Source organism: Petromyzon marinus, chromosome 48, assembly GCF_048934315.1.
Source record: "Petromyzon marinus isolate PM22_M1 ecotype Great Lakes invasive population chromosome 48, UKy_Petmar_22M1.pri1.0, whole genome shotgun sequence".
Taxonomy (NCBI): domain Eukaryota; kingdom Metazoa; phylum Chordata; class Hyperoartia; order Petromyzontiformes; family Petromyzontidae; genus Petromyzon; species Petromyzon marinus.
Window position 1 is genome coordinate 2,659,940 of NC_133714.1, and position 27,957 is coordinate 2,687,896.

General features: G+C 46.4%; 1 protein-coding gene across 1 annotated transcript; it reads right to left on the reverse strand.

Moving 5' to 3' along the window:
* Positions 1-16: 16 nt before the first annotated feature.
* On the reverse strand, positions 17-27,945 carry LOC116952771 (structural maintenance of chromosomes protein 1A-like). Its single transcript, XM_032972395.2, has 25 exons — positions 27,655-27,945; positions 24,685-24,873; positions 23,356-23,468; positions 22,189-22,392; positions 20,811-21,049; positions 20,114-20,372; positions 19,435-19,575; positions 18,510-18,592; positions 17,674-17,881; positions 16,864-17,049; positions 15,737-15,916; positions 13,705-13,851; positions 13,017-13,154; positions 12,245-12,361; positions 11,241-11,347; positions 9,652-9,793; positions 8,943-9,088; positions 7,434-7,587; positions 6,884-7,006; positions 6,586-6,742; positions 6,268-6,422; positions 5,696-5,847; positions 4,397-4,466; positions 3,931-4,041; positions 17-3,211 (listed from the first exon to the last, which is right to left on the reverse strand). The coding sequence occupies exons 1-25, from the start codon at positions 27,761-27,763 to the stop codon at positions 3,113-3,115; spliced, it is 3,729 nt and encodes a 1,242-aa protein (XP_032828286.1). The 5' UTR covers positions 27,764-27,945; the 3' UTR covers positions 17-3,112.
* Between the last annotated feature and the right edge of the window lie 12 nt (positions 27,946-27,957).

The following is a 27,957-nucleotide window of genomic DNA, read 5'->3' on the forward strand; positions in this document are numbered from 1 at the left end:
AATGCAGTGCGGCCAATCCTAGAAAGTGATTCATGTTTTATTAATACACTCTGGAAACTCATGTGAAAATAACAAAAATGTTTACGCGATTGACATGATACTTCTAACCTTTTTCACAACTATAATAACAAGGCCATGATACAAAACTTAACAGAAGGGTAAGCGATGCGCAGGAGCAAGTACTCAGCTTTTAGGACTCGTGTTGCACTTGGATATGGACACCTGCTAGTTTGACCTATGAATAGAACCTGATGATGGATACAATGAGTAATAGAGGTCCAAAGTGGGAATTTTTTTATCAAATCAAACATCACATTCACATTGCACAACAAAGCTGCAACAATCCACAGGCAAACTCTTCATTTAAGTGTACGTGTGTTGAACTTCCTTTGCACCGTACGTAACCAACCGTGCTAATCGCAGGTGGGTGGGGGGGGGGGACAACACACTGAACACAAAAAGCAGTTCTAAAGAAATGTTTTCAACAGATTTTAAATATGGGCTACGTTGTCAGCATTGCGGTTAGGATCAGAGTCTACAGGGAAAATGGCACCACTATAAAACCCTCTTCTTTGCGAGTGCCCCCAGTGTCAGCCAACTCCACTCGCACAAAAGCTTACACGTTGTTAAATACAGGCACATGATGATCGAAGATTTAAAATAAGTTGTTCATGATTCATGCGATGAATGAATGGTTTGATAAGATTGTCTATGATTGATACGAAAAAATGCATTCGCAAATTTAAATATTTTTTTTAAGCTAAAGAAGCGAGATATTGTAAATTAGACGCACTGGTCAGAGTGCAAATCCAAACCGTACAAATCAAATAGCTCTCGAAAGAATCGTGGCCCCGAATGACCATTAATTACATGGCAATACGGGGGGATTCACTGGGTTGACTGTTCACCCCCCCCTCCTACCAAACAGAACAGGTCGGGTACATCGGCCTGGCGGATATATCCACGTACGGTTGTTTTTTTTTGTCTTAGGGCGTTCTGTTACGGGTCTTCGTACTTGTGAACAACAAAAATCTAATTAAAATAATTATTTTTTAATTGTAAGATGGGGGGGATTTGTTACAAGCCTATTAAACGCCAAGGAACTACCAAGTACCTGAATAATGTCTGGATCACCGACAATGCACGATCGATAACTTGAGGATCTAGTTGCCTGCCCGCCCACGCAGCAGTCGTTAGTCGCAGCTTTATTGTACAATTAAAGGGCTCTCGTGTCGATCATCAACTGCTGTGAATGAGACAACACAAGCAGCACCGGGGCGGGTGGTGCGAATGGGACGATGGCATACAAGGCCAGTTTGAAGTTACGCAACGGCACGATAGGTGTGCAATTATGGCAACACGGACGCTTCTGCTGTTCGGTAGAAATGCCTCAAACCCACGAAGTATAGCCAGGCATTTCCGTCAACTTAATATCAACACATTTTCTTCAAACGTAGCGACGTCTCGTGCCAATGGACCTTGCAAGCCAACGTAAGCACGGGATAAAACCCATCATCGTCCATATCACAAACACTGCCTTCCAAGCCGATGCGCGATCAGATAAGCTTTTGACAAATGCACTCTTCAGAACATTAGCTGTCCTATCTGACCACTGCCATCGGAATATGGAATTTCCACTACAAGCTCAGGGCTGTCAAAAGGGAAAAGCGTTAGCTCAATGTTAATTTGATTATGGAGACATTGTATTTTGCTTTTTAAGACGGGCTTGTTGTTAAAAAAAATACGTCTTGCGTAATTCTCATCTCGTCACGAAAAGCAGTATGTTAGTGACGGTGGTGCATCTTCCTTCATCAGCCTGTGCATTTACACCACTCTGGATCCAGACCGTGAAATGTTAAAACACCAATTGCCAATAAACCGGAAATGTTAATGCAGCGAGGGCAGTTATGGGGATGGGCAGTCACGAACACCACAACAACCACGGTTTCTCGAACAGGCACGCACAAACCCACGAAATAAAAAATATAAACACTCCCGCAAAAAAAACTTTTTAAAGCTACGTATTCGAAATTAACAACATGAAAACTGCTCGTTAATTTTACAATCATCCCGGACAGCTGTGTTATGGCTGGCACCATAAACCTAACCGGGACAAGCGATTTAGAGTTAGAATCCTAGCCATGATTGACTCTGCCCACGCTAAATGAGCCCTGTCTGCAAACGATAAACCACCTGCAATGTGGTCAGCAGTGGACAAGTAGGAACTGCTCCTTGCTAGAAGCAGTTTTAATATTCACACGATACTGGAACATGCTTTTGGCATACACCAGTCTCACTGCGACCACTGCTGAGAATACGTGTTCATTGCGGTGTTCATTGCGATGTTCAGGAAAAAAATTTCAAACGCGAGTTTATCTTTTGTTAAACTGGCATTAGCAGAAACGATTCTCTAAGGCCCCGTGCCACCGAAATTAATCGGCTTCCAGTCCAGGGCCAACGCCGTCGTAAAAAAACGTCGCTGTCAACTTCACGATCTCTGTACAAAAGGGCTCTCAGTCTCCAAACCACTCGCCCGACCTCCAGTAAAAGTAAAATCCCAGCCAGAATGTTAACAAGTTCAACGTTTCTCTATTCACAGCGCAAGTAAAAAAAAACAACGGCAAAACACTGCAAGCTGTCAAAGCAGCAATGACGTCACCGGATTTAATAAGCATAATGGTGGTGACGTAAGCTGCGGTTTCTGTGCTGTGACCATTCAAGCCAAGCCTCTTGATGACAACAATGAGTTGCAAAGGAATTGCAACTTCCTTTTTTGCCCTGCAGGCAAATAAGCCAACTTGCGAGTGAAACAAGATCGAACAAACGCCCCTCATACTCTACAACACTGTCACGATCAGCAGGCCAATATCAAAAAAATCATCTCGGTCACATATATTTAGCACATTATTTACGTCCTTGTAGACTGATGTTTGCACTGTAATGCTTAAAAAAAATTCAATTGAGAGTTCTTCAGCACATGATTGGCAGAAGAGATCAAGGCAGAAATTTGTAATTCAATATCGAATGGACCTCCTCGTCTTCAAACTTTAAGTGGAGTCGTCTTGTGTGCAAGTGCACGATCGTCATCATCATTTTCGTTTTTCTTCCGTCATCATGCCTGCACCATGGCGTCCGCATCTGCGTCTCCGCCGGGCTCCGGGTACTGCGTCAGGTCAAAGGTAAGCACCTTGCTGATCACGCAATCCCCTTGCTGTGTTGACAAACAACAGGAACGTGAGTGGGGGGGGGAGCAAACACACGTGGTGAGAGGTTTACACACATACACGATGCAGTTTTCACGACCAATATTATTCACGTGACAAACCTTGCTGGTTCGCTGTGTCAGGTGGTGGTGGCGAGTTAACGACACATTTATACTTACGCGATCTAACTAAAAAAACCTTGATTGTGAATACACGGTCCACGCCGAGAACGAGACAATTCCACCCCCATGACTTTACCAGCCACACAGCGATGGCTTCATGAACTACAGCAACAAGGGCTCACAATCTTGGACAACAATTTTTAGGATTAGTTTTCGTCCAGATGAAAATTAATTTCCATTCGGAAATTCTAGCAGGACATACCGCACCAACTTTTTCTCGAGCATTGTGCATTTAAAGATGGTGACGTATTTTGGACACTATAACATCATCAGTGCAGTGCTAGCCAAGTAATACTGTTGATAGGTATAGTAAATTTTGATTAAACCAATGGTCACAAGTGCCCCATTTGCTATCAAGCAATCATATTTTGAGTGCATTATTGCTTTTAAAGTTCATAAGAGTGCGAAATCAAACGGCTGCGTTCCCATTCGCAACAGAATGCGCGAGCGGTCTCTGAGTAGCATCGGTCTTGCAATTTTTTCCACTCAAGAAGCCAGACAAAGGGCTCAGTCGGGCCGTACGATGCCGAGTTTAGAGACGTCACCTCTGGGTAGACGCCTACGAGCGCATCCGCCCGAGTGTAGAACTCTTCTTTCAGTGAGATCACGATCGCTTGGAAGTTCTCCACCGACTGTTCCTTTATGTAATTGGCAACCTGGGGAGAAGGGGGTAGGGGAGGGGCGGGGTAAGTGGGTGAGCGGAGGGAGGGAGCGTTGAGGCGTTCGCAAAACACCCGGCGGCAAACTGCGCGCGTGTGGCTCAAACCCAACGCCGAGGCTGCCGCCGCCGCCACCGCCGCCTTACCGTGCCCACCCGTTTCCGATTCCAAACGAAAACAACCAAACTCGGCGAAAAAAAAAACCCCTGCCGCGCATTTTTCGCGTCTGCGTCTCTCGAGGTCGCGCGCCTCGCCATCGTGCACAATTTACAGTTTTGTTTACAGACGTGCGCGAGTGTGGTGTGCAGCACCGCCGTCTGGCCACAAGGCCCTTCCCCCCACCCCCCCCCACCTTGCTGATGTTGGTGTTATCCAGGGCCGCGTCAATCTCATCCAAGACGAAGAACGGAGCCGGCTTGTAGCTACAACGCACAGAAGCAACAACAAGATATAAAAGCCGTGACTTTAGCCATGGAGCGTGACGGAAAAGCAAGAGGACAGTAATACAGCAAAACCTTGGATTGCGAGCATAATTCGTTCCGGAAACGTGTTTGTAATCCAAAGCACTCGTATATCAAATAAATTTTTATTTAAAATTTTTGCTCGTCTTGCAAAACACTCGCAGACCAAGTTACTCACAATCCAAGTTTTTACTTTGTATATACGAGGAGGTTGAGGGTACACTTGGGTCTGGCTAGCTATCAGAACGACGGGATGTAAAAATCAGTTGGCGCAGTCAAATGCTATGGTAGCAAACAGTAATTTCAAAGGAAAATGACGCAAAAACGATCCAAACAGCTCTCATCTTTCAAACACAAACTCAGATTGCGTTGACCTGGACCGTCAGCATTTAGGGCTTCGTTAATTCGAGAAAAAAAACTTTTAAGAGCGCTCCAGTGACATCACCGCATTGACGTAGTCAGACATATGGGAATGATGATTTAGTGGTGTCACGGGATTGCTTTTGATGGCCCATATTTCCATAACGTTTAAAGTCCTTTTTTTCTCATGAAAGAAACCAGAAACCTGTGCCGAACAGCATGCGTCACACGGCCTGGGTGGCTATCTACGATATTGAGAACTGTTTTTTGGCCTGAGTGTTCATTTTCATCATCATCATGAAAGGCTTAGCTATCAATTATGCAGGTGGTTCAACTATACTGGGGCCCACAGGCCAAAGAAACCAAACTACCAGCCTACAAAAAGAAGGTATATTAGTAAGGCGCTTATTTAATTCTTTGCACTAGGGCTCATGCCAACTACGCTACACCATCGATCATCACAGTGGTGAGATGTTAACTACCTCGCCTGGTATACGGTCGTGGATTCGATCCCGACACTGCTGCCTGTATATGTGGAGTTTGCATGTTCCCCCCGTGGTCACGTGGATTTTTCTACGGGTCTTCCTGTTTTTCCCTCCACATATAGAATCAACATGCATTTAGAGTATTTGGCTGCTATACATTTCCACGTGATAAGCCACTTCGTTGAGCTATCATTTGTGGCCAGGTCGCTTCTGCAGAAGAGCTATATAGCTCAATGGGCCTTACCTGGTAAAATAAAATAGTTTAGTTTTATCATAATCATCATTACCACCACCACCACTACTTTCCTTGTGAATGTGACGCAAGCAGAGATGGGGTGCTCAAACCTGTGCGTGGCAAACAGCAGTGCCAGTGCAGCAACCGTCTTCTCCCCGCCTGACAAGTTGTCCATGGGCCGGAAGCGTTTCCCGGGCGCCACGCAGTTGTAGTTGATTCCATCGAGGTACGGCTCTTCTGGGTTCTCTGGCCCCAGGAACGCCTGGTGCACAAACAGAGGGTGCCTCGGGTTTATTTCTCGTCCGCATCCGAACACTCACCACTAAGCCTTTGATTTTGCACAGTTCGCCCTCTCCTCCTTCGTGATTCGCCGTTCGATTTCAGAATCGATAAGCTTTTTGTCTCGTTTCATGCCAATTTGTTTGTCCAGCTTGTGATACGCGTATCGGACTGGGTTAACAAAGCGAAGACGACAGAATGAGAACACAAACTAAGTGGTACCAAATGGACAAAATAAGAATACATTCTTGAATTTATCCATTGCCCTGAATCGTGATAATCCATCCAACTGCGAGAAGGGTTAATCAACAAACAAAACGGTACCAACTGGACGAAAAAACTAATTTATTAAATACAACCATGCCCCAGAAGAGTGAAATGGTTGACACGCCAGAATGCTGACCTGCGCACTGGCGTTGCGGGACAGGGCCTTGTAGATCTCGTCGATGTTGGTCGACACGGCTTCAAAGCAGGCGTTGAATCGGTCAAAGCGCTCCTTCTTGATCTGCTCAAATGCCTGCTTCGACTTCTTTGCTCGTTTCCTCGCAGCCTCGAACTCTGCCGATTGGAAACGCCACTGTCGTCAGAATGAACGTTGGGGGAGCGGCCGCGAAAAAAAACGTCTCCCTGCACGATCGTGCAACCGCGGTTAAACCTCAGTGCCGGGGGTCGTGGGGGTTCAGAGGTCGGTGCCATGGTGGCACTTGCGTGCACTCCTCACCATCAGCGGTCTCTTGGAACTTGTCCCGCACGCTCTCCAGTTTCTCCATTGCTCGCATATTGGGCGCCGAGATGCGCTGCATGATATTCTGGTGCTCCGTCACCTTGTGCTCCAGCCCGTTCAGTTCGGCCTTGATCTCCTCATCTGACGAGAGATCCTGCGGCGTCAAACGCACGCCATCACATGCACGCACACACACGATTGATGTTACAGCCCCCGTCGCTCGGGAGGATCGCACCTCGAATGTGACGATAGGGCGTGGCGGGAGACAAGCCGCGGGTCGGGTCGGTGCACGTGCCTTGAGGTCGTCGTTGAGTTCGTTGTAGTTGATCTGGATGAGAGCTTCGCGCGCGTACATGTTCGAACTGCGTTGAGAGCTGCCGCTCGTTTCGGTGTCGGCCTGCGACGAGCCCTGAACTCCCTGACACAAGAGCATTTACCAGTACTGTTATGACACTGAAAAGAAAAAAAACATTCCAAGTGGCTTTTTTGTATTTAGTTTGTCATCCTGCCCAGCACCTCTGATTAGCACGGTTGGCTACGTACGGTGCGAAAGAAGATTAACATACATATATTTATATGAGATTCACGGAGTTGACTAGATGGTTGACCAGATAGTATTGGGGTGGGAGGGGGGGTGGATTGCATGGCCCTCACAACAACTAAATCTTTGACTGCTTTAAAGATTATACTAAGAGAACGACTAAAAGGAATTCCACGGACTAAGGCTTCTATAAAATTCCACAGGTTGTCGTGGACTTGACGAACACTGACTATCATAACAAAATGCTGACTAAATTGAGACTGGTGCTGGCATCACCATCATCACCTCCTCCGACCCCTCTCACCTCCTCCTGCGAAATGTCGTCCATGGTGCCATGCCGCATGGGCAGTCGCACGTCCTGCATCTTGCACGCCTGCAGCAGGTTGTGGCGGTCGCTCCTCTTCTGCTCAATCTTTGTCTCGATCGCTGTCACCTCCTTCTGCAGGTGCGTCATCTCCCTGAGCAGCGACGTCAAGAGAGAGTGGCGGTGTCACTTCATATGGGCGCCTTGGTGGCGAGATGTTAACTACCTCAACCTGGTATACAGGAGGTCGTGGGTTTCGATCCCGACTCTGACGCCTGTATATTGTGTTTGCATGTCTCTCTCCCCGTGGTCGTGTGGCTTTTTCTCTGGGTCCTCTGGCTTTCCCTTCATATTTATAATCAACATGTGCTTAAAAGTATTTGGCTGCTATAATTTTCCACGTGATAATAAGCCAGCACATTGAGCTATCATTTGTGGCCAGGTCGCTTCTGAAAAAGAGCTATATAGCTCAGTGGGGCTTACCTGGCAAAAAAATGAATGAGTTTAGTTGAAATCGTTAGTTTTAAATGTTGGAAACACAGAGCTGTTTGTACATGTAGGCATGTCTTGACAATTTGGCTGCATGTCAATTGTAAAGTACAAATAATTCATTAAATTCATCAACATGGTCTTCTAAGAGAATAATATACCATAGGCGGTTGTTTCAAGCAACTGAGATTGTTCAGAGTAGCTACTTGGAAAATTATTTACTGAAGGGCCATTTTATCAGTTAACGTTTCAGGAAATGACCCGTCTTCAAATTAGATTCTACTATGTAGGACCATGCCCAGGAATACTGGCAGATTACAAAAGGCAATTATGAAGATGAAAATAAATGTGTACGTCTCTTTCTTCAAGCACGGATATTATTTCTCCTCTGTGCCTCTTCTCCTGTCACATCCATTCCTCATATCTCACTCCAACGCATCCTCCCATCTGATCCTCGGTCTCCCTCCACTCCAACTACCCTGCACTGGTGGCATCTCCATTGGATGGCCCTTCTAATTGGATGCTCTCGTCTCTTCTCAACGTATGACCAAACCAGCTAAGTCTAGCATCCTTTTCCTTCTCGAGAATATTGCTGACCCACGAGTTTGTGTAAAACGGTTGACGCAGTCCCTTGTTTGTTTCATATAATTGTTCTGCATCGCACAATCCGGTAAGTCCTTGCTTAACACATTTTCGCTACAACGCTGTTTTCTTCCAGTAGGGAACACTTTTCGCACGACACGCAACGCGCGTCGCTATCACACGGTTTGTGACCGGTCGACGATGAATTATCTTCTCGAGCTGCGCGGCTGAGCGATATGATGCAGTACACGGAACGATACAGTACGCGGCGGCGTACCCTCATCTCAGTTTTTTGTCCCGCCATGGGATGCCTGCAGACTGAGTTTACAGCGCAAGTGTGATTTAAGCAACAATAATTTCTGACTTTCAACGGCAATTTCGCGAAAGCATCTACCGTGGTAAACGAGGGATTACTGCGTTTCAAAAAAATCCACTGACTTGCTGAAGCCGCCAAGCTTCTTGCGGATCTCCTCCATCTCGTGCGTCTTGTCGGCCACCTCGGACTTCTTCGAGAGCAGCTGGTTCTTCAGGTCTTGCAGCTGCGCCATAGTCTCGTCGATGATCTTCATGTGCCGCTGCTCCTCCTGCAGAGCGACCACCCGTCGGTTACTTCCGAGCAGGCCACATGCCAATTCAATCGTATGCAAGTCTCTCTTGCAGTTGACAGAAGTGACTGACCACACTTCAATTACAGTTGTTGCCAGATCAGAATATATTTCATTCTAGTATCCGATTAATGCGGTGATGGTTGTTTGCGGGAAATTTAAAAGCGGTAGGCCTCATATATACGTTGAAATTCTTTCGCACTGTATTTAGCCAACCGTGCTAATCGGAGGTTCCGAGCTAATCGGAGGTGCCACACGAATGTCACAGGTTGTTTCCGGCCCATAGGCTCCCGATTTATTGCTATAAAGTAATAATTCATATCTCACACCCATGACTCGATGCATGCATCAGAAGTAAAACCAATGCTTTCCGTTGAAGAATCAATACATCCTCTTTGGTTCTATTCCGAAAAGAACCAAAGAGTATGGATCCTTGCAGTCACGAAAGCTTTAAATCTAGAATCAATACATCACTATTCGCCCAACGTTTACCGTGCGACACCGTGCCCAGACACAGAGCTGCCCCGTGTGACGGCGCTTACCTTCTTGAGTTTCTCCACCTCTGTCTCGTCCTTCTTGACCGCGTCCTCCCACATGGTCACCTTGTCCTGGTCCTCCTTGAGCTGCGTGCGCTCGTACTCCAGCTGGATGCCCAGGCGTGTCTTCTGGTTCTCAAACTCTGACCTGCGGCGATTTACATTTCACTACAATTGTGAAAAACTTAACAAACCGACCCCCAACGATGCAAATGATGAGGCAGAGTTTTTCAACAGCCGGATGTGGCCTTCGAAGGCTCTTGGGAGTGGCCAACTGAGTGGCCTTCCAAGCCCACCGGGAGATACGATTCACTGAGGCGTCAAGAGATTCAGAATGACAATTTGTGAGATGAAAGCGAAATTCAAAAGAGAAAAAAATTTAAGAGCTTCAGATGCTAATTTTCTTAAGAGGTTTGCTAGAAAACATCGCTGAAGAGCCGTGGAATAATATAAAGCCACTTAATTCTAACCTGTACGTTTCTGGTCTGTCCAATACAAGTCAAAGGTTTGTTAATGAGAAAAAACGAGCAAGGCACAGCCTGGAATGCTCTGATGCTTCCGCTATGGCAGCGTTAGTCCAACACTTGTTATAAAAATGTCACTGTGATGTTACCAGGGCGTATCTTACGATCAATTTAAAAGCATATTTATCATTATTTAAGTTTCAAACTTGAGTTGTAGAGCCTCAGACACAGCAGCCAAGGTATGAATCCAGAAGAGCTACTTGTTTTTTGGACTGCCTTCTCCAACCCATGCTGACCAGCGTGGATAAGTACGCTCACATGGCTCCACAACCCACACAGCATGTGCAGGCCGTTATCCAGCAGTGGATTCACAAAAAGGAACTATGCATAAACTACACACGTGTTTTTTCGAAGCCCCTTCTCGTATGTCTGTTGAGCTTCTTTCGCAACGTACGTAGCCAACCGTGGAGGCGTGCGAGGGAAGAACAAACTAAAACACAAAAAGTAGTTCTAAAGAAAAATAATACAGGGTGTCCGAAAATGAATATACCAAAAAAAATATTTAATAGTTTTATTGTTATTCGAGACACTGACATAAATATATGCATTAGACTTATAAGTTTAAGTTTGTTGTGAATAGTGATTGGTACTGTTTCAGAAGAAACCCCATTTTCTGATAAAATTACAAGTCCACCCGTTCACCCAAATTAACATCATTAGATTTTTGTCTCTGGGGTTTTTTAAAAGTAAAGTCTACACTAGCAAGCCAAGGGACCTTGAAGAACTATAAACATCATATTGTTAATGCTGTCATCCATCCCTACGGCTTTGTTGTAAATGTTTTCTCACAGTTTGAACGCTGAATTAGATCGATTATAGTGAATGATGGACAACATGTATGTTTATTAATAATTCGAGAATATCTAATCAATACCATAAACCAATTTAAAAATATAAGTCATAAAATAATTTTACATGTATTCATATTACATTTATGTCAGTAACAATAAAACTATTCCACGTTTTCTTTTGGTATATTTATTTTCGGACAGCCTGTATTCAATCTCACACTGTAGGACAACCTTGGAAAGATAAGACGCTCAGGCAGACGATTGTGCGGGGCTCTCAGACCTTTTCTTGGCGATCTCCTGCTGCCTTTTGACCTTCTCCTCCTCGAACTCGCGGATATTGCGCACCCCAATCTCCCGGCAGAACTCCTCGAATATCTCGTCTTCCACCTGCCGCACGGAGCGCACAATCATCAGTGTCCCGTCGCGCACGATGCTGCCACTCCACACGCCGAGCGGCGGACAATATCGGCTGCAACAGCTGTCGGTGGGACATCTGGAAATTTCAGAGCTGGGGACAGAGTCAATTAAGTTGATTTAATTGTCAAATAATTAAGACAACCTTTTGTGGTCTATGATGTCCTTCCCCCGCACCTTCGATTAGCACGTTTGGCTATGTATGGTGCAAAAGAAGTTCAATATACATATTACTCGGGCCGTGTTAAATATAGAGGCCACGCCATCATTCTGCCACACAATGGTGGGGCTTTTCTTTCCCAAATGTTTGCAGTCTTCTTCTTTCGTATGGCTGATGTAGATGCAGGGCAACAACTACAATTCCACATTTAGGTGGTCAACAAGCCAGAAAACCACGTCAGGAGTAACGGAGTGTATCGCTGTGATGTCTCCTTCGTATTTGTGGATCCGGAACTGCGTTGTTATATGTCGTATGGTCTGTTCTGGATGACCAGTGGCATATTATTTTCATGATCTGATTAGTCGAGTAATCATCCAAACATTCGGTAGAGAAGTCGATTACAGTAAATCCTTGGATTGCGAGCATAATTCGTTCCGGAAACGTGCTTGTAATCCAAAGCACTCGTATATCAAAGCACTCGTATATCAGTTGTGATCACGTGACGCTCGGCAGACAAAGCGTATACGTACACTACTCGTATTGCAAGACCTCACTCATTTATCAAATTAATATTTATGTAAAAAATTTGCTCGTCTTGCAAAACACTCGCAGACCAAGTTACCCGCAATCCAAGGCTTTATTGTACTTAATTACCGAATATCCCAGTTCTACACAATTCATTTTTGAGCCTGCGGAACCGACTGTCACACCTGATTCATCTTCTCAATGATGAGTTTGATCTCCTGGTCGCGGGCCGTGATGCTGCGTTTGATCTCGTTCATGCGAGGCTGAAAGTTGGCCAGCTCGCTCTCCAGCTTGGACTTCTCCTGCCGAGCGTACGTGACGAGGAAGGGAGGCAGAGCATGTGCGTTACGCAACCGCTGCTGCTCAACAGCATAACTCGCTTGGCATTGGCGTCATTTGGTTTCACCACCTTTAAAAGCAGGTGTGGAGAATCTAAGGCCCACGGGCTGCATACAACAAGTGACAATTTCATACGGCCCTCAGCCACATAAGGCTTTCCACTTCAAAATGGCTGGCAAAGGATATTATTTTTCATTGCAAGCATTCGAGCCACACTAATTGGGTCCTAGAGGTTAATAATATCCACCTGGAAGCACTGTTTTACATTTTAGCATGTTCAGTCATCTGTCGTCTTTTCAGTAGTTCTGAGCACATAATCAAGGCATATCGTCAAAACGTGATCAAAGTTTCGTGCCTAATGTGCAGCCTGTTAAAGGTATCTATTCAAAAGTTTTACTCGGCTCTCAGTGAGCCAATGGTTCACCCACTCCCGTTTTAAACAAATACGCAACCAAAGCAAAAACAAAGAAGCTCTTACTTTACGATTTATACACCTAATGTTGGGCGGGATCAAAAGCTACTTCACCACATGAGCCAAAGCCAGGGCACTACATACCGAACGCTTTCCGAGATAATCAGCCCAAGCGCCGGGAGCACATGGGCTTGACCCCCCTTTACCTGCATGTTGTTGGCCAGATGCTTGTTGCGAGTCTGTTCCAAGTCACTCTGCGTGTACTTGAGCCTCGTTTGCAGCCCGTGCGACTGTGACTGCACCTGGCGCAACTCCGCTTCCTTTCGCTTACTCTTCACTTGTTCCTAAAAAAAGGCAAGCAGCAGGGTTTAACGGTTTGACGCGGTGGTTGAGGGAAACGACTGCCCGTGAGAAGGGTTCCCCCCTGAGTTACGATGCTCCCCCCCCCCCACCCGGTCACCCACCCGCCAAAGACATTCAGAACTTTGCAGCGAGCAACACACCCCCGTTTGAAAATAATTTCACGTCACAGAATTGTTGCCTAAAGAAACTTCAATAGGTCTGTTTATCCACACTACGCAGACTTCTTTTGTATGCGATGCAAAACTTTTCCCTGCATCTCAACCTGACAAAAATTATAACATCTCGATGTGAATAATCGGAATAAAGTGATAAAAAATATTAAACAATAGTTTTCCATGCCGTCATTGGTTGGCCGGGCCATCAATTAGCGATGCTTGAGAATCAAGTTTTCTGTAATTTTACTGAAACTTGGCTTTAGAACCAGTATCTCAGCTGTGCCGACACAGCGCTAAGACACGGTATTAGCCCCCAAAACCAACCCGGCAACATCCCCTGGTTGAGTTTGTTTTTTCAAGGCCTGGCCGCATTTGCCTTGAGCTCCTCGGCGAGACGCTCCTTCTTCTCCTTGAGCTTGTCCACGGCCTTCTCATCCCAGCGGCGCGCCTTGGCCTTGAGGTCGCTGGCGCCGCCAGAGATCACGCCCGACTTCTGGAAGAGCGTGCCGTCCAGCGCTACGGCCTGCACGCACCCACGCCGCCATGCAAAGCACAGGGCAGCAGACAGCATCATGTAACATGCCGCTTCAGTTTGGGAAAACAAAACTGGGACACACCTGTGGCCAAGTCACCGGGAATGTGTCAAATCTCTGAGCTAAGCAGCTTTGAGCCTGGACAGCGCTCGCATGGATGACTAAAATGGACAACTGGTCGGTATGAGTTCGGGTGGGGCGATTTAATGTGCAGCAGAAAGCAGTGAAAAAAATGCACTGTTGTACTGCACTTGTATGCTCCCACACATACATATATATACCCTGCCTTCACCAAACAGCACTGACCAGAATGGCGAGGTTATGGTCAACTAAATCGCATGACCTACGTGGCGAGGGGATGTCCTCATCCAGCAGTGGAATTGACAAAATGGTGTAAATGTACATATTACTAGACCAGTGTACGATGGGAAGTAGGGATTGAGCCTTTTGCAAGATTTATGATGCAATGAACTGCCAATAAAACTGTTTCTCTGAAAATAAATATTCATGTCGTTTTCCTAAAGGGAGAAAAGATGGGGAACACATTATGCTCTGTACGTCTTCTTTGGTTCTTTCGGTAAAGTCACGTAGAATGAGAATAAAATAATAAAATAACACAATAAAATTATCACGACGTTCGGCCGAAATAATAAAATAACACAATAAAATTCTCACGACGTTTCAGCTCACGATGTTTCAGCTGAAACGTCGTGAGAATTTTATTGTGTTATTTTATTATTTTCTTGTCATTCTACGTGACTTTACCGAAAGAACCAAAGAAGATGAATCCTTGCAGTCACGAAAGCTTTAAATCGAAAAATGCTCTGTACGCTTTAGAAAACAGTTACGTTCAAGGGCCTCTAATGGCATTGATGAGTTGCAATAGAGAACCTAAACCTGCCAACGCTTTTTTAATGGTCGGGATATAATTTATATATCCAGGAAAACATCACTAAGGGTTGTTAACGAGGCAATCTGCACTTGTTACCGAGCGCCTCATGTAGAGCCCCAAATGAATACGCAAACTTCGTTGGTAAAACACGAGATGCACTCCCTGCATGCACTCGTGCGACCGTGACTAAACCGACTTAAGGGACCCATTTGGCAAGAATGTAGAGAAAATAACCTGGTAATATCGGCCAAGCCCACGGCTCCCCAGTCACTGCAATGTCTGTGATTTCCATTTGTTCTCTAATCTACGTGGTCCATCCATCACCCCTCTGAGCGGTATGTCCTGCCCAAACTCCCTTAATGCTTTCCTAACATTCGGAATAATGTCTCTAACCGACGTTTTCATTTTTTCTGTATCTATGCAATTCCCAGAAGAGCATCTCTCCACGCGTCAGGGTTTTCAGTCGGATCCATTTTCAGTGTGCGCATGTTTATGATCGACGACCTTCGACCCCCTGGGTGGTGGGTGGCACTGGCCACCAAAGCATTCAACAACAACTCGCATTGATGAGGCAACGTTCAAGCCGAGGGGACCCCCTTGGTGGGAGCTGTCCCAGTGCAGCACAAGGTGAACACAGCACCAGAATGCAAGTGCGCGTTAGTCTGCCAGTTAGGGGCGATGCTGCAATTGGTTTTACCAATTAACCCTTTCCTGTTCCGAGACATCTGCAAGTTTCAGGGTGGGTGTTCCATTCACCGCTGGATATCGGCACTCGCAAGTGTCTCAGCATTAATTTTATTTAGAGAGGCGTAGCGCCGCCGTTTTTCAAGACGTTGTGCTCACCGCGGAGAACCGTAGCGACACGACCGCAGCTCTATGACAGCTGGCACCAAACCGTGCCACCCGCCCTCCCGCGTGGCCTTTTACCGAAGAAAAACCGCTGACGTGCACGTACGTCATCGGAATGGGGTAAAGTAATCGACCTTGTGGCGCTGCGGTCCGCCGAACGCGATGCGACGGGCGTCCTCCACGTTCTCGCACACGAGCGAGTTGCCGCAGGCGTACTGCAGCGCCTTCTTGATCTGCGGTGGCTCGTAGCGAATAACGTCGATCACCAGCTTCGCCCCGCGCAACTCGCGCAGCTTCTCGTCCGTCGGCTTCACCTGCCGGCCGCAAAAAGGAGGAAGGGGTTCAGGAAAATGTCACCACGTTCAGACTAATAATAGGGGGTGGGGCGGAGGAGGTTTTTGAGAAGAGTAATACTACTTTAATTTTAAATAGCGTCATTCATGCCAGAATCCCATAACGCTATACATTATTTATATATAAGCAGCAAATCTCATATACAGCCACTACCAAGCAAATGAAAACTCGACTACCAAGGTAAATCAAAAATGAATAAACAAAAACAGAAATGGCACCAAAACAAAAAGTACAAAAAGAAAAATAAGTTATTGTGAACCCCTGCCACCCCATTCACAAGGTGGCGAGCCAATGTTTGAAAACACAGTCAACGCACGATTAACCAGCATAATGGGAGGGGAGGTCCGGAAAGGACAAAAACATGGACAATACAAAGCACACGTAAATTAAGCTATAAAACAAATATTTATTAATTACCTTACATTGACTGCGTGTAAACAAGTAAACATTTATTTTGTATTAATTTTTTAAGTAATCAAATTGTTCACGTTGTCAGTCAGGTGGGCACGAGTCACAGATCCCCCACGAGCACAAGGAAAGAGATATGTTTTTTTTGCAATCACGGTTAATTCACAATCCACCCATTGATAATCAAGTGTGGATATGTCGTTGGCGTGCGTGACGCGCCACAGCGCGTACGGCGTCACGGTGTGTGACATTGGACGCATTTAGTGCGTGATGTGTCCATCTGGTGTGGTGCGTGTACATGCGTAACGCGTCACGGCATGTGTGGCGTCACGGTGTGCGATACGTTACGGATTGCGTGTGATGCGTCACGCAGTGTGTGTGTGTGCGACGTCACAGTGTGTGCGTGTGTGATACATGACGCATTGCGTTTGTGTGATGTGTCCACGCCGTGTGTGTGTGCGCACGTGTGTGAGATGAGTGCAAGCGACAGGGCACTTGCCTCCAGGTAGTCGAGGGGGAGGAAGGTCTCAGGCTCCCCGCGCTGCTCCTTTACATACTGGATGCAGTCTCGGCCGGTCTTCTCCGAATCCACGATGATGGCATCCATGTTCTTGCCCAGCACCTTGGTTACGGCGATCTGGTACTTCTTCTGTGTTGGCTGGCACAGGTCGATGAGCCGTCCATACTGCAGCAAACAGGCACACACGGTCAGCGTTAAAGACGAAATCCAACAGATCATGCATGTGCATGGATTCTATCACGCGTTCCAGCATGCGTTTGTCCTTCTGACATTTAATTGACTATAATAATGGTACGTTCCAAGCCGCACAATGGCTCGGGTCTTGTGGTGTCACGAGATGACGTAACATGTAATGACGACATCGGGAGGGGAGGTGGGGCGCATAAACCTATGATGTCATTGCCTTGGTCGACAAGGCTAAAAAATTTAGCGCAATAATTCTGAAAAACCTGATAAATTTGGTCTATTCTATTTCAAGCAAGTCCCTGACCGGAAACACAACTTTACAGTAAAGTTTATTTATATATGGATCCTCTTTACAAGAGTTATCGTGACTCCCCACAAGCGTGTTCAACCTTTGCTGGGCGGCGTTAAAAACGAAGAGTTTATATCCTGCAGATAAAACATGAGCAACCTTTCTTAGGTTGTCTGACTGTGCATCTTTGCCTTTGATGTGGGGGGGGGGAGGGTGGTGGGGGAGAAGCACTTCAACCCATGCAACATTTTAATTCCACATACATTTTGCAGTTGCTTATATCCCAGGGACAGCAGTGCATGGGGCAGGCTCACCACGGAACTGGAGTACAGGCGCTTGAGGCTCTCCATGATCTCCACTCGCCTCTGCTGCCGGCTGTTCTCCTGCCGGTCGATGCGCGCATCCCCGAGTTGCCCCATCACCTGGTTGAGTTCATTGTTGATTTCTTCGATTCGACGCTTGGCCGTCTCCACCTCCTCCGTCAGCTGCGACTCCAGCTTCTTCTGCTCCTCCAGCGAAGACCTGGAGCGACCGTGATGCTCGTCAAAATACCGCGCCCCTAGCGTAAGGTCAATGCCGCTGGCATGGCTGGGGCTAAATCAGGAACGACTTCATTTCATGCGGCCCGCCATCAGATATTCCCATTTTAATTGGCTAACTTGTAATTTTGTTTGGTTCATATTTATCTTGAGCCCAAGTTTAAAAAATATATATTTTATTCCAAAATGCACCATCAGCTTCATTGCATGAGATGAACACATATCCACGAACAACTCTCACAGCAATGCATCACATTGTGTCAGTTAACAGATGTACGATGTCACAACCTACTTTTGAGAAAACTCCCAACATATTCGTCAGAAAACACTGCTTAATTACAAATTAATTCAACTTGGATTTGAACCTGTAATTGTATCTGCCCACTCAACGCTCTGACAACTCACTTCTCCCACAAGCCACCAAAAAAAGCAAGTGTTGCAAAGAAGGGCAATTGCTTGAAACGTCACCTATAATACACTTTTTTCTTTGAAGTCCACAATGGTATTTTTTGTTATTTGGGTTTGTGCACCGCTGCCACCAAATATTGTTTTGAACAGAGAAAGGACATCTTTGCCAAGTGCCACGGCCCCTTGGCTCGGCTTGAGCTCACCGGCTGGTCACGATGTACTCCTCCAGCTTCTCCACTCGCTTGTGGTTTTCCTCAATCTCGCGCAGCTTCTGCTTAATCTTCGCCTGCACGCAACCGAGTATTGCAAAGCAAGCAACGTAAGGCTCCCATGTTGCCCGTAAAAAAAACCCTCCCCTGCCAAAACAATGGCTCTCCCTCACACGGTTATATACATTTTTACGTCATTTACGAGTGTCAATACTAAATTTGAATTGTGAAAGTTTTGGGTTTACTCTCCAACACAACAGCGGGTTTAACGACACATTTGTATTTACAAGATCTAACCCAAAAAAATCTCTAGTATGGATACATTATGCTGTTTGTCCAATTCCCTTACAAAGATTGTTTGCGTATCAATGAAAATGAGAACACACGGAGAAAACTCATGCAGATGAGGGGATAACACTGAAATGTCCTCAAAGATGAGTTCTACAAACCTATTTGCTGTACTGCCATCTCCTGGCTACCTAACAGCCAGGCATGTTTGAAAAGCTAACTTCATACATCATGAAGTATATAAATAGCATGATGCATCTAGTAACTTTTTTTCTTTTCGTGAGAACCCTACCCGTATGCTATTTTACATCCTGCGAGTTGTTGACATTAATTTCTCACTTTTCAGTACCACTGGCGATGGCCTAACTGTGATGGCACCAATTTCTATACAAGGGCAATAAAACTAAAATAGGTGACAGCATTTTTTTTTAAAAAGGGCATTTGCACAATTCGCTTGTATTGGTCATAATAGAACCATAAAAGAATAATACAAATAATAAGAAATCGATAGCGCTGAAGTTAAAGAATATTAAGTTTTGCCACCGACGTCCGCTCTCTGGCCCACGGACCACAAGGAGCGGATGGGGAAGGCGTGAAGATAAACTTCCTATTCCAACCCACTCCCACGTACCTCGGTCTCCACCTTCTTCCTTTCCTCCAGATCCAGGCGGTCCTGATCGGCCTTCTGGTCCCGGTTAAACTTCTCCAATTCCTGCGCGAGCACGGCCGCTCTCTTGCTGGCCTCCTCCTTCAAGCTGTTGTACACCTTCACCTGTGCCACGCAAATGACTTGCACCATTAGGCCTTGAAGCTTGTCATATGTCCAGCCATGGTGCGTATTTAGGAAAGGCCACTCATCACCTTCTTGTTCTTCCCTCAAAAGAGATGCAACCCAACACACAAATAGCTCTTAACTCCTGCACATTAGGATCAGTGTGGCTGCATTAGATATGTAACAATTCACTAGTCCCCCCCCCCCCATTTCCCGAATGAAAACTGATAAGTTGTCACAAATTTGGTTCACAATTTGACCCTTTTGTCTTGTATGTACTGTCTCGTATGTACTCTCTTGTTTGCACTGTCTCATGTGTAGTGCCTGTAACGTCTTGTAAATAATATCTTTACTGCATCGCCTTTAAAATGTCTCATTTGTACCACCTCCATTGGGCGAGTGCAAACAAATTCCGAAATATCTACATGAAACAAACGGAAACTCATCATTCTCTCTTCCACCACCTTCCTGCCTTCCTTACCACCACCGCCCCCCCCCCCCCCCCCCCCACAAGCCATCCATGAGGCTGCGGACGAACCTGCGACTCCTCGAGTTGCAGGTCTCGGCCCTGGCTCTGGCTCTCCTCCTCGATTCGCTCCTCAAACTCCTGCCGAGCTTTCTCCACGCCGCCCAGCTCCAGTTCCAGCTCGTCGATGTCCGCCTTGTGCTTCTTGTACTGCTTCTGCGCGTTCTGCACCGACTTGCGCGCCGCTTCCAGCTTCTTGAGCTTGTGCGCCGTGTTCTCCTTTGCCTTGATGTACTGCGGGCGCTTCTGGTTCAGATCCGAGTCCTTCTCCCTGTGCCGGGGGAAAGGTTCCAAAACAGCGATTGTAATCGTGAGAGATGCCAGATTGCCTCGTGAAATTATTCGAGCCTCAAGGAGATTCCTACACATTTTCATTTATCATCTTAAAAATGTTTCAGAAAGATGGGTGGACAGGCAGAGCTAATGCCATCAATGTTGTCAACCTTATCCGGACAGCATTAAAAACTAAGTGTTCTATAAACCAATCACCGGTTCAAATTAACGCACAAGTAATGCTGTCATTTTTGCAATAAAAGTTTTGCCAACAATAATAAATCTTGTCCATAGAACCAGTCACGGTCTCTACAGAGTCTGTACAGCTCCGCAAAACCCTCTCAACAATCTACATTCGCGACCATCGCAGGCACTGAAGAGTGAGGAGGGGCGCGGAGGGGTAAGGGGAGAAAAGATGAATGCTCGAAGGACGCACTTGATTTCCTTCTCGACCTGCTGTTGCTCGCGCGCCAGTTTGCCGACCTCCTTCTTGCGCCCCTTCATCTCCTCCTCGACACGGTCGATGCGCCGGGTCTCCTTGTCGATGTCGCGGTTGCGCACGGTCAGATCCTTGTTGAGCCGCTCGATCTCCTGCTCCGTGTAGTACAACTTGAAGAGCTGCAGCTGCACGTGCGCGCGCGCCAGCTCGTCCTTCAGCCGCTGGTACCGCTCAGCCTGCGCAGCAAAGCACAACGCTTACATTCCACACATCACGCCATCCAACACATCCCCTACACCTTGGTGCGGTGATTTAATTTAAATCAATCCTTGAGCTCATGATGCATATGCAGGGCCCTGTTGTCAGGGATGCACGAGCGAGAGAGAAGACCAAGACGAGCCTATAAGTATGCATTATACTGGTAGGAACGAAGTTCTAAACTGAATGTACCAGCCTGCAATAGATTAATGTGTCCGTCCGTCCGTCCCCTTTCAATACTTTAAGAAGTGAAATCTCGTGCTGTTGGGTGTAAAAAAAATTCCAATGTTCCTACCAGCCCACCCTGCAAGGACCTGTTTGTTGAACTTCTTTCGCACCGTATGTAGCCAACCATGCTAAACGGAGATGGATGTAGATGCCTTGATCCACAGGGACAATTTTACGGCAATCGTTGCCGGAAACCGTCACCAGTTACAACCGTCACCAGTTACCACCAACTTGACGGGAAAGAGAATGGAGTGACGGGAGTTCTCTCCAGCTAATCAAAGCCATATGTATTCGAAGCAACAGGCTTGGCCTGCAGCAGCAATTCTCAACCTTTTGGTAATGGCGGCCCCCATCGAGACCGCTGGTCCCCACGCTACACTTTGATGGCCACCACGTAAGCCCGCAACAAACTGACATGCATGGTGGTCACCCATCCAAGCACTCTCTAGGCTCAAGCCTGGAGAGTGGCGCCGCGGTGGCGAGACGTTATATCCCTCGCCTGGTATGCAGGAGGTTGTGGGATCGATCTCGACCCTGACGCCTGTATATTTGGGGTTTGCATGTGCTCCCCGTGGTCGCGCGGATTTTTATTCGGGTCCTCCGGTTTTTCACTCCACATTTAGAAACATGCTTTTCGAGTATTTGGCTGCTATAAATGTCCACGTGATAAGCCACCTCGTTGAGCCATCATTTGTGATAGTCACGTCGCTTCTGGAAAAGGGCTATACAGCTCAATGGCCTTGCCTGGTAAAATAAAAAATAGTGAAAAGTTTTGTTTTTAGCTTCTGTGATCAGGTGCACTCTGGCTGATTATATTATCTCATACAGCACCGGCAAGGAGGAGAGCCAAGCTGTTAACGCGGGGTCGGCACGGCCGCGACCGTCGCACCTCGTCCTTCTCCTGCTTGGCCTCCTTGCGCTCGGCGGCGATGTTCTTCTTGCGGTGGTAGTTGAACTGCGTGTCCTCCTCAGCCTTCATCATCTCCCGCTTGCGGCGCTCGTACTCCGTCGCGAGCTCCCCAGAGCGGCTGATCTCCTCGAACAGCTGCGTGCGCTCCTTGGGGTTCTTCATCGCAATCGACTCCACCGCGCCCTGCGGGTAAGAACGCGCGCAAAAAGTCAACACCTGACATCGCAATTTGCTCATCGGAATGTAAATGGAGAAAATCCGATACGAAACGTGCGTGTATGCTGAACTTATTTTGCGCTGTACGTAGCAAACCGTGCTAGTCGGAGGTGTGTGATATAAGCATCGTGTCCAAAATGTACATTTGTCAATATAAAATTTGCATGAGTTTTATTGACATGTCAATAGAAAATTTGCATGAGTTAAAGACCAGGCACTGATCACCATGCCTTAACATTACTCGACTGCTGTATCCTGACGTGTACCGATGATAATGGTGTTGGATTGTGGGGTATCCTGCCACAATCGCCAATTTTACATTTTCCAGCAGTGTTTTCCGTATGCGCCTTGTGATGGTGATGCCAAGGAGCCATAGGAATCCATCTGTGCAGGTTCTTTTAGTTTCCTCCCAAAGGAAGCAAAAACATATTCACCATTCAGCAATAAAATAAACTGCCGTTGGTGAAGGTGTGGAGAATATGCGAGGGAGCATAGCAGTGGTTTAGGAAGGGAGAAGCCTCGGACCGTTTCAGCTATCAGTCTCCACTGATGTTAAGTCACGGGCGGGAATAAAACTCAGGTCACCGGATTCATAGCGAGGCGCACTAACCACTTTGTAACAGGGTTGTAAAGGTCATTTACTGACTTTTGGGGAACCTCTCAAGTAACGGTACTTCATATACATCATCAGACATGGTTAATTCCACTGCTGAATGAAGACCTCCCCACGCCGCCACCACCTCTCACGATCCTGCGCTGTGATAATCCACCTAGCGCCTGCACACGAGCTGATAAAGGATACTTTAATTCCGGAGGGTATCATTATAAGCGGAGTTGAGTGTACATTTGAACTTTACCAACATTCACCAGCCCTAATGATTCAGATGGGCCTCCCTCCACTTAAGAGCAGAGCACATGGCGCACCCTCACCTGGAAGACGAGAAAGTTGCGTGCTTTGATGAGGATGCCCAACTTCTCCAGCTCAGAACTGTACTCCTGCAGCTGCACCACCTTGGAATTGATCCGATACTCGGAGGAAGATCCTGCCCCCCAACGGTAGAGACGAGTACAGAGAATGTAACTTTATGTAGCAGGTACATACCCAGTGGTTATTAGGCAGATCACAAACTTTGTTTAGATTATATACCCAGTCGTTATCTGACAGAAATCAAATGTTGAAACTGCATTTTACTTCAAAGTATCAAAATGTTAAACAGTTGCTACTTCACTCGGACATTGTGCGCATTTTTTAAATGCATAGGAAAACATGGTAGAAAAACAAACCAATTCTAAGATATGTAAATTACAAGAAACTCATGAGACAGAAAACAGTAATAATATGCAGCTATAGTCATTTGCAGCCAGCAACAGGTGAGATTGTGACCACTGGATCAGTCCTCAAAGTTGTCCTTTCTAATATCATTTGGAAATAATTTTACCTCTTTTAATTTGGTGGTGTAAAACAAAGCTGTGCGCATTATTCGGTACGGTAATGTCACATGACATGAAAAGAATGACGGGAGGGCCAATAGAATCGTCTCCAATTTTTTCTTTTGCTGTCAAGAAATCACTTTTTTTATTAACTTGTGATTACAATGATATTTAGAATGCTCACATCTCTGTCAAATTATCATTCTAGTGGTGTGCTTTCACATGGTGGCACAAAGTTATTGAATGAATGAACACGATGAGCAATTTGTCCAGTTTTATATATGGCGAGTCTCTAACAGCAACATAAGTTTGTACGGACATTTAATTTATATTCGTAATTTTTTTACGGGAGTTATCGTGACGCTCCGTTACAGATGAACAGAGCAAATGGCATTACTGCGTAAAACCTGAATTGGAACACGTTAAAAACACAGGGCCAAAGCGCCCGCTCCACCAATAATACGTTACATGCCGCTCTGCATAGACGTGAATGTTCTTCTTTCGTATGGCTGATGTAGATGCAAAGCAATAACTACAATTTCAAATTCAGGTGGTCAGGCCAGAAAACCACACCAGATGCAGCAGAGTGCATTGCTGTAATGTCCCCTTGGTATTTGTGGATCGGGCATTGCGTCGTTCTAAGTTGTACGGTATGTTCTGGATGACCAGTCGCACACTGGAAAATTCAAATTTTCCATTTATGCATCAGGTATCCGCATCTGCCGTGGTTTGTGCAATGGATGCGATTTAGGGTGAATCATGAGCTTCGTGGAAAATCAAGCCCAAGGATCTTCTGTAACCAAGTGACAGTGAAGCGTCGCGACGAACCAATGATGTAGCGGGTGAATACTTTCTCCTCTCCGTTGTCCTCTGCGTACACCATGCTCACGTACGCCTTGTTGGCGGCCGGTTTGCCCACGGGAGCTCCATGAATCAGATCCTTCAAGGTCTTCACACGGAGGTTGCTCGTCTTCTCGCCCAGGACGAAGCTGATGGCGTCCATCAAGTTTGATTTGCCTGCAAGCCAAGACATTACGGTCAACTCTCCATTATCTGTGGGCAGATTATCCGGGTTGCAGATTCAACCTTGCTAATTTGCACGTGTATATGTGCACACCGTTTTCATTATTAGCTGCTCCTCACTTGTCAAGGGCGAGTGAGTCAGTGCCCACACGACCGCATTACATATCAGCAATTAAAATTGCTTACTTAAAAAACGCATTAAAACGATGACAAGTTCCACATAGTTAAACCAGTTAAACCATAAATTAGATGCGGGCTGGGACTCCCCCAAATAGGACCGAAAAATATATAAAAAGCTCAAATTGAAAACATCTGCATAAACCGGTAAACAATGCTGCTATTTGGCCATGTCAGCCACTGCCATGGCAGAAGGTGCGGTTGGGGGTGGCTCAAGGCGCTAATACTGTCAGAGTAGCGAGTTCAGCACCGCTGAGATGCACGGGTTGAATGCGATTCAGCCACCTGTGGAGTGAGCCGATGATCCAAGCGCAATTATCAATGAGTGGACAAAAATAACGATTTGTTTTTTTTACTAAACGTATCTTATTGAAGAACATAATTTTCAACGTTTTGGTTTGATATGTTGGGAACACCTCTATAGCAGGGCATGTGAGAGTGAGTAGGTGTCCAACCTGGTGTGTATGTATGTTAGGGCTGCCCCATTTGAATTAAACAAAATATGGACAAAGATCAAACACAAGTGTCATTAATTAAAAGTTATACTATACCATAACAAAAAGGTGTTTTGGAGAATGGGTAAAATAAGGTAACGGTGCAGCCCTGCATCTACTAGCTCAGGATAGTGCGTGGGCCCTGGTTGGGATGTCAACTAATGCTCTCAAAACTGGTGGTCTTGCTCCTAAACCAAAAGGGCCACACAACTAGAGAGTGGAACTCATTGTGTACTGGCGAGATTATAACACCTGCGTTGGTGTACGGTGCTTTTTCTGGAAGATTTTTGCTGTTTTTTTCCTGGATTTTTCTGTTTGCGCATAGTCACTTTAAGATGTTTTCTTGTTCATGTTTTTGTTTTTTGTTTGTTGCGGTTGCAACCGATTCAAGAGCCGAATGGCTCACAGGGCTATAGCAAATAAATGAAACTGAAAAATAGCATTTAACGGCCCAAACACTCCACATTCCTGTTGCCAGGAAGAGTTGCTATTCTAAAGAACCACTATCATATAGTTAAACAGTTGAGACGTACCTTCATTATGTCGATAAGTGGAAATCACCGATACATCAATTTAACAGCGAATTATATTACATTTAATTTGATACAGCATTACTTTGTATCCAGAAAGTAAAAATCACCCCAAACATGGGCCAGTTGTCAGTAAGGTATGCATATGGTCTCATTCCTAACAGATTATAAGACGAAGCGCCAACTTTTACTTTAAAATACAGGGAAGGGGGGAAATTTGTAAATTCCTTTAATATTGTGGTGCAATACATGGCGAGGTTAAGATAAACAACACATGACTAAACAAGTGAACGCGCATGCTTATATGCCGTTGAAGACCTCAACAAAATGTATAACAGAACATAAAACACAACTGTAATACATTTTGATTTAAAGCTTTCGTGACTGCAGGGATTCATATTCTTGGTTCTTTCGGTAAAGTCACGTAGAAGGGAAACAATAAAATAATTTTTAAAAAATATTGCTGTGATTTTCACACCTGATGATGATTGCTTGTGTTGCAGTCGAAACGTCGTGAGAATTGTATTGATTTATATTTTTATTATTTCCCTTCTACGTGGTGACTTTACCGAAAGAACCAAGAATACAACTGTAATAATTTATATCGAGCTCTTCCAAGACGTCTGGCCAGCGTGCCCTCTAAAGGCTCTCTAGAGCAGTGGTACTCAACCTTGTTTGGGCTCCTGTAACCCCTTGTTTAATTTCGTTTCAAAAGAGTACCAACCTTGCCTGACCCCCAACACGGTTCTCGGTTACCATACGTAGCTATTTCATATTGCAATATTCAAACTTGATTATTCACCAAATGACTCTCATGAATGACACCATTTCATTTCATACATTTATAAATCAACTCACGTACCCCCCCCCCACCCCGCCAGACTCTCCCATCTCCCATCCGGGCTCCGCGTACCCACCGGTTGAGATCCACACTGCTCGAAGAGCTTCCTCTCGTGGGAGGAAGCTCTTCCGCCAGCAGAGGCGCTAACGGGCAATTGCAGGGGCTGCGCCTTTGCTTTGTCTAAGACCCGATCGAGCACGCAACCCCCGCCGCTTTCGCACAGCGACGACGCGCGGTTTGGCACGCACACGACACTCGCGGCGAACGTTCGTATTTACATCGCTGCTAGTTCGCGCTGTTCAGCGTTTAGTTTTGTGCGGTGCCGTTTAGGCAGGCAGGTCGCCGCTGTTGTTTGCATTGCGCTGACAGCGGGGAGAGTGGTGGCGCAGCGGTTAGCGCACTACGCGCACGCCAAGAAACCCGGTGATCCAAGTTACGGTTCGCAGCTCACGGCCAACATCAGTTACGAATATCCGAATCGCTCCTGGGGATTGCCGAGGCCGACTCAGCCCTTCCGTGAGGTACCTGGTGCGATGGGAGCGGGAGACAAAGGCGGAAGGGGCGCGTCGCTGGACACACAACTCCCTCTCGTGCCGTGCAGTCCTCAAAACAGATGCATCGCTGACAGCACTTGCTCCAAAATCTGTTGAAGGCTACACGGAGGATCTTTATCTTTGCGCGCACGCGTGCGTGTGTGTGCGTGTGTGTGTGTGTGACAGGGCCGCAGTCTTACCCGAGCCATTGGGCCCAATGATCGCGGCGAAGCGCTTGAAGGGCCCGATGATCTGCTTGCCCTTGTACGACTTGAAGTTCTCCAGCTCGATCAGCTTCAGAAATCCCATGGCTGCCCCTGCCCCCCTCCCCTCAACTTAATCCGCGACGCGAGTTGAGGATGCGTCAATGACCATGCGCTAAAAAAACAAAAAACTCCCTCAGCATGAAACAAAAGCGACGCGCGGTGGCCGCGAGACAGCAGCGGCGGCGACGGCCATGTTTTGCCCGCGCATTCCCGCCAACGTGAAATCTCGCGAGACTT

Coding starts and splice junctions, on each gene's coding strand:
- LOC116952771 (XM_032972395.2), bottom strand. CDS start 27,763: ATGGGATTTCTGAAGCTGATCGAGCTGGAGAACTTCAAGTCGTACAAG. Junction 24,874..27,654: donor CATTGGGCCCAATGGCTCGG/GTAAGACTGCGG, acceptor CTTGGCTTGCAG/GCAAATCAAACTTGATGGAC. Junction 7,588..8,942: donor AAGCTTGGCGGCTTCAGCAA/GTCAGTGGATTT, acceptor GTCGCTGCTCAG/GGAGATGACGCACCTGCAGA.